Below are 6,859 nucleotides of genomic sequence, written 5' to 3' on the forward strand. Positions count from 1 at the left end.
TAGAATGTGCTGTCCATTTAATCTTCACAGAACCTTTCACGTAGATGCAAGAGGCCCACATCCTTTTTCCTCTTCCTGGTCACAAAGGAGGACTGTTTCCCAGCCTCCCTTGCAGTTAGGCTGGAGCCATGTGATTAGTCTGGCCCGCAGAACACGGGCAGAAGTAATGTCTGTCATGTCCAGGCTTGATCCCTTGTTTCCCATGAGATAATTAGCTCCTCTGTCTATAGGCTTAGAAGCAAAGGATGTTCAGATACTGGCTCACATGCCAGAAGGAGTCCAGATTCCTTAGCTGCCTCTTGGAGAAGCACTATCTGACCTAAATCTGTGAACAGAGCAAAACATCAAGTTAAGTTGTGGAGTTTAATAGCAAGTCTTGAGAATGCAACCTTGTTTTGTTATATTGTTTGTATAGAAATAGGAGTTCTGAGTTCCAACTCAAACTATAAATGGACTTTTAGGGAAAAGAAAACAAAACCCCCAGGGATTGACTTTCCTGTGAGAGAACCACGTGTGAGAGCGTCAGTCCCCTGCAGATAGGCGTTGCGTTCAAGGCTTCCTTTTCAATAAACAGGTTTCCATTTCAGGGATGAAGATATCTTTAGGTTCTTCAGCCTTCCATTCCAGGATTGAAATTTTTTTAATAACCAAACAAAAGGTTACAACCTACCATCTTTTATGTTATGAAAAGTTTAGAGCCAGCTGTCTCCACTGTGGCTGGCATCCTCAAATTATTTCAATGCCTTGCCCCTCACTTGCCTTTCTCATTTCATCAACATAAGCCACCTTTTAGGCTGAGGGGTAGCAAATGGTAATGTGAGTACAAGAGCCAACGTAGCAGATGAAACAGTTTCAAAATCAGTGTCTCATATACCTTTAAAAAACTGCTGACCAATTGCAACCTTAGTGGATTTCTCCGTGATTATGTCTTTCCTTAGGTCTCTTCCAATCACCTTGAATTTGCTACTCTAACCCCCATATCCTCTTCACATTTCTCCAGAGCAGTCTCTGGAGCTTCCTTTTACTTTATGAAAAGCCCCAAGGCACTACTCTATCAATGAGACCTACGTGGAGATGTGCTGGAAATGTTGGGAGAAGAATCGGCTTTTCCTCATACAGGCAGCACCCTTTCTCCATCCTTCCTGTCTGCGGTGTGGATGTGGCTCCCTGGGAAATAAACACAGACCATTTATATGACCCAATCCTAACACCCCCTTGTTAAATTTCATTTTTCATCCCAATAATATCCTTTATACCAAAAAAAAACAGAATACAGTTCAGAATTGTCACATGTGTTTAGTGTCCTTTAGTCAGAAATGTTTCCTCAGTCCTGGTTTGGCTTTCGTGACCTTGGTGCTTTTGAAGACCACAGCTTCTGTGGGGCTTCCTCCAGTTTGGGTGTGTTTGTGTTTGGCGGGAATACCACCAAAGTGGTGCTGTATTCAGATGACTCTCAGTTTTGATTTGTCCCATTACTAGCAACGCTCTCTTTAACCGCTTGATCAAAATGATGTCTGCCCAGCTTCTCCACAAGGAAGTAACTCCAAAATAAAGTTACTATAAATATTTTTCTGTTTTGAATTAACAAGTATTAATTTTGTGAAGAGATAAGTTGTTGTTGTTTAGTCACTGAGTCATGTCCGACTCTTTGCAACCCCATGGACTGTATATAGCCCACTAGACTCCTCTGTCCATGGAATTTCCCAAGCAAGAATACTGGAGTGGAAAGGCAAGTGCCGTTTCCTTCTCCAGGGGATCTTCCCATCCCGGGGATCGAGCCCACATCTCCTACATTGGCAGATGGATTCTTTGCCACTGAGCCATCAGGGAAACCAGAGAGATACATTAGCTCTAAGTAAATACTCTGTTCCTTATCAAGCTTCACTTGACTTTGATTCACATCAGTGTGGGCTCCTGGTTTCCTATTTTGTTCAATAGATTTTTTTATTATTTGTTGGATGCTTGTATTGTCTCATATTCCACCAGTGGGAGCCCTTTCAAATCGGCTCATCTGTCATGTTGTCCCATCCTTCTGTATTTTCTTTTTTTCTGGCACCACAAAATGTTCCCTGCTCGTGTTTTTTCCCTGCCCCAGTGTTGCAAGTGGCCATTTCTTCAAGGAATAGGGTTACCAAATATAATAGAGACCAATAAGTTAAATTTGAATTTCAGATAATAAATAGTGAAGATATATCCCATACAATAATTTCTTGTTTGCTTACAGTTTGCTGTATTTTCATATAGTAAATCTGGCACCCTACCAAGAAATCCTGGTTCCTTGACATGGCAAATGGTATTTAGAAAACCACAATCAGGATAGGTCTGCTGGTTGCAATTTGAGTTCACAGCTCTCTTGATGGACAGAGGTAGGGAACATGTATACACACACACATGCACACATTTATATCTATATTTATATATCAACATTGATGCCATATAGATATACATACACTGCAGTCCATGTGTTCACACTGATAACTTCTAATTCCAATCCTGAAGGTGTATTCGGGTTCTCCCTTTCCATGTTTATGACTTCTTTCTAGGAGGGCGAGAACCCTGGCTCTCATTACTGTTAATATGTGCCCGTTTGATCAATGCCTTGGTGTATACCAAACTGGCATCACCGACCCTGCCCCCTCCCCCGGGAGGATGCCCTGTTTGCGCTCAGATTCCCGTGCTGGTTCATCCCTCCAGATGGACACTCTCTCACTCACCTCAGCACAGGCCGCCCCACGGGGGGGGACCTCTTCACTCTACTGAGATCTGCTGCACCCCCGTGGAGCCTCACCTCTCTCCTGTGCATGCCCCCCACACTGGGTCAATCTCCATGTGACTCCACACCCGCCCTTTGTACACCCTCCTCACCTTCCTCTGAGGACAAACATCTTCAGAGACAAACGATGCTTAAGTAAGAAGTTTGTCTTACTTTTCTTATTCCTGACACTCATAACTCACAACATGGGGTTTTCAAAGTAAAAGAGGCTTTGACAAAGGCAACTGGAAAAACAGGGATATTTTTATTCTTTTGCATTGAGCTGATGCTAACCATTACTTACTGACTAATAGTAAAAACCCAAGAGAAGTCAAAATTAGAAATGCAGACCTCTGTTTAAAAACCTGTGTTTGTCTCCACTTCCTCTCAAAAACCCCTAAATTAACAGGAAAGGAATAAAGAGGCAGAAGAAATACAAAGAGCACAGGAGATGAGATGAGAGCAGAGAGGACATTATCAGGAAAATCTAGAAGATGGAAAGGTAGACAAGGAATGACTAACTTAGAGAAAATGAGGCCAAAACTTACGTCCCTTCAGCAGAGTGTCCAGCAGTAACCAACCAATCCTGGATATGAAACCCTAGAAAATGTCAAAATTGAAGTCATTGGTTACTCTGACGTACAGGATAAAGTGAAAAACAGGCTTATTCTTAAATGTGAATGAGCAATCAAGAATCACCAGACACTTGAGGGAGGTCTTATATGGAAGCAAAAATGAAAATTAACCTGGAGAAAACTGAGACAATGGAGAAGAAGAAAAATACCAAAGATAGTGAAAAAAAGATGAAAGTCATAGCATAGTGATTGTGTGTGTATGTGCAGATAATTAAAACATCTTTAGTAACAGGAACTTCATAGATGATGTCTTGGTTTGAAAAACCATGACATATCTGTATCAGTATGTTATTTAGTCACATGTTCTAAGAGGAGAAACACCTAAAAAGTTAAAAGTGGTTACCTCTGAGGAAGCCACATTAGATAAGGGAAAGAGAGGTGAATCTTGATCTTTTCAGAAACCCATATAGTACTTTGTTAAAAATAAGGATTTGATTTAAAAGCTGTTTGTAGAGATTGAAACATCTTTAATGTCAGAATCTGACACCTAGATTCAATTCAATGAGCACGTCTGCGCTTTTTACTGTTTACATAATTCTGTACAGATCTTAATCCGTGAAACTCAGTTTACACATTTATAACTTGGGGATAATCTCTTAATCTGCTTCGGCTGCTGTAACAAAATACCACAGACCAAGGGGCTTAAACAACAGTAATATATTCCTCACAGTCCTGGAGACCACAAGTCCAAGATGAAGGTGTTGGCAGGCTGGTTCCCTGGGGTCTCTCTCTCTTTGGAGTTCTCCCTGGGGAGCTCATCACTAGGGTCTCTTACTCTCCGTATAAGGACAACAGTCATGTTACATTAGGCCCTACACTAATGGCCTCCTTTTAACTTAATGACTTCTTCAAAGACCTGATCTCCAAATACATTCTGAAGTCCTAAAGACTAGGATTTCAACATGTGAATTGTGGGGGGAACACAATTCAGTCCATTCTACCTACCTGCTAGATTCATTCATGTGCCAAGATTTATTGGGATTCCTTTAATGTTCCAGCCTGTGCCAGAACATGTTCTAACATGTTCCACCATTCCTCCCAGAATCATTATTCAAGTTTTGTGTTTACTGACCTGTCTCTGTCTCTCTCTCTCTCTCTCTCTCTCACACACACACACACACACACACACTCTTAAATGTTCATTTTCTGTGTGTGTGTGTTGGTTTTGGCTGCGTGGGGTCTAGGTTGCTGTGAGCAGGGCTGCTTTCTAGTTGTGGCACGAGGGCTTCTCATTGTGCTGGCTTCTCCTGTTGGGGAGCTCAGGCTCCAGAGCAAGCGGGTTCAGGAGTTGTGGCGCACTGGCTTAGCTGCCCTGTGCACTAATTAATGTGTCATCTTCCCAGACGAAGGTTTGAACCCATGTCCCCTGTATTGACAGGCAGATTCTTAAACACTGGACCATCAGGGAAATCCATTTTTTGTGTTTTTAAAATATAAATAGCTTGCGTGTTTTGCAGGGACTCACCCCCATCAATATCAGGCCCCTAGACTTGTTCAGGTTGATATATGTGATCATAACTGTATCCCTGTTCTGATTATCTGTTGATGCCAGCCTGACCCCTAGAATCCTGCTATTCCCATTCATGCTGGGGCAACAGTCTTAATCCAGCAGCAGTCCCCAACCTTCTCTGCCCCAGGAACCAGGTGCCAAAAAAGACAACTTTTTCATGAACCATGGGTTGGGGGTGGTTTCAGGATGATTCAAGTGCATTACATTTATTGTACACTTTAATTCCATTATTATTACATCAGCTCCACCTCAGATCATCAGGCATTAGATCCTGGAGGCTGGGGACCCCTAATCTAGAGGACCGGTAATTCTGAGATTCTCAGAATTTACTAGCACTTTCCATATTTTAGTGAAGGTAGTGCTAAGTTGCTTCAGTCATGTCCAACTCTTTATGACCCTATAAACTGTGACCCACCAGGCTCCTCTGTCCATGGGATTCTCCAGGCAAGAATACTGGAGTGGGCTGCTATGCCCTTCACCAGGGGATCTTCCCCACCCAGGGATCAAACATGTCTCTTAATGTCGCCTGCGTTGGCAGGTTCTTTACCACTAGCGCCACCTAGGAAACCCATTTAGTGAAGGAAGTGCCCTCTGAAGCCCCCTCCCCAGGGAACATTGTTAGCAGGTGGGTTCTCTGGTATTATGTAATAAATGCAGTCTTAAATCTAGTCTGTTTGAATAAGTTTACCCCTTCCTCATCTTTCTTCTAAGAAACGCAAGCACCTCCATTCAAGTACATTGTTTTCAAGTTTTGAAGAGCAATTCCTGCTATTTACTACGGACAGCTCTAGGCATCCTACCAAGATATTAAGTTTTGAGTCACTAAATAATGCACCCATATTAATAAACTCTCTTCTGTCCAGCCTTATAGTCCATCCTCCCTGATCCACCACCTTTAATATCCATTTTTAGACAAATTCTTCCAGTTCCTGGTGGTTCATAACACTGCCAAGTTCTGCAGAGCTTTTGGTGAATAATCTCTTTCTTCACATAGAAGTATTTTTCTGCTTGGCTCACGATAAGGAGCAATAGAGAGAGGCAAGGAAAGATCTTACAGTCATACATTATCTTGCAAGGCATCTGCCCTAGTGAGGCCTTTGCACAGTCTCCAGGCAGCTAGCGACTGGTTTCCTCTGGCAAGAGGGAGGGCTCCAGAGAATTCTGGCTCAGATTATTCAGAGGAACCTAGGTAGTCAAGTCCTCAATCCCATCTACCCAAATGGGCTCCTCTCCTTCCCTTTCAGTCTCCTGACTTTAGCATAAGAACCCGCCTGGACTGTGAACTCAACCTCCTTTTTTTCTTTTTAGCTCTGCTGTATTTAAGATCAAATTTGAAATCTTACTGTTCAGCTCAGTCTACCCTCCGTCTACAGGAAATGAGACCCCCTTTAAAAGATGACATGGAAGACTTCTGACTTTCTTTCAATCCAAATTCTAAATTAATGGTTACCTGGCCTGAGTCTGTTACTTTCTTCTTTCATGGCTACTCTAGCAGTTGACAACAAACCAACTCCAAAATCCTAGTAATTGCCATTGCTGCCCATTTGGTTCAAAAGCTACTCTATAAGCCAGGACATTTTCTTACACCAGCACATGAGCCCAATTTCCCACAGGTAAGACTCTTAGTAGCAGTGATGCTATAGCACGCCAGACATTATCCTGGCCTCACTCACCGACAGTAACAGGGTCTTAGTTGTCATCTGAGCAACAAGAGATCCAATTCTAGAATCTTGTTCTGAGAGTCTCCTTTATTACCTCACTTCTAGGACCTACTCACTTAGGCTAGGTTCCTCCAGAACTTAGGGATTTGAGTTTGCAAATAGTGTGTCTGAAGAGTAAAATGTGATGCCAGGAAGTAGCAGTAGAGGCGTGAAGGGAAGGAAACAATCCAGAGCACTGTAATGAGCAGGGTACCGCTGACAGCTGGGCTCAGCCCACAGGAACCCTCTGGGAAACATGGAC

The 6,859-nt window shown here is 42.8% G+C and overlaps 1 protein-coding gene across 2 annotated transcripts; it reads right to left on the bottom strand.

Annotated features, from left to right (window-relative positions):
- Nucleotides 1-6,603, bottom strand: LOC145527222 (uncharacterized). 2 transcript variants are annotated; one of them, XR_014069579.1, is made up of 6 exons: nt 6,571-6,603; nt 3,301-3,352; nt 2,451-2,539; nt 1,069-1,167; nt 493-615; nt 1-325 (listed from the first exon to the last, which is right to left on the bottom strand). XR_014069579.1 is itself a non-coding variant. In XM_081544838.1 (5 exons), exons 1-5 carry the CDS (start codon nt 6,595-6,597, stop codon nt 320-322), a joined length of 273 nt encoding a protein of 90 aa, XP_081400964.1. In that variant the 5' UTR covers nt 6,598-6,603; the 3' UTR covers nt 1-319. The 2 variants fall into 2 exon arrangements, 1 of the variants encoding a protein (XP_081400964.1); XM_081544838.1 differs by lacking the exon at nt 493-615.
- Nucleotides 6,604-6,859: the final 256 nt, after the last annotated feature.

This window comes from Giraffa tippelskirchi, chromosome 11, assembly GCF_054371585.1.
Source record: "Giraffa tippelskirchi isolate mGirTip1 chromosome 11, T2T-mGirTip1v1.2.pri, whole genome shotgun sequence".
NCBI classification, from domain to species: Eukaryota; Metazoa; Chordata; class Mammalia; order Artiodactyla; family Giraffidae; genus Giraffa; species Giraffa tippelskirchi.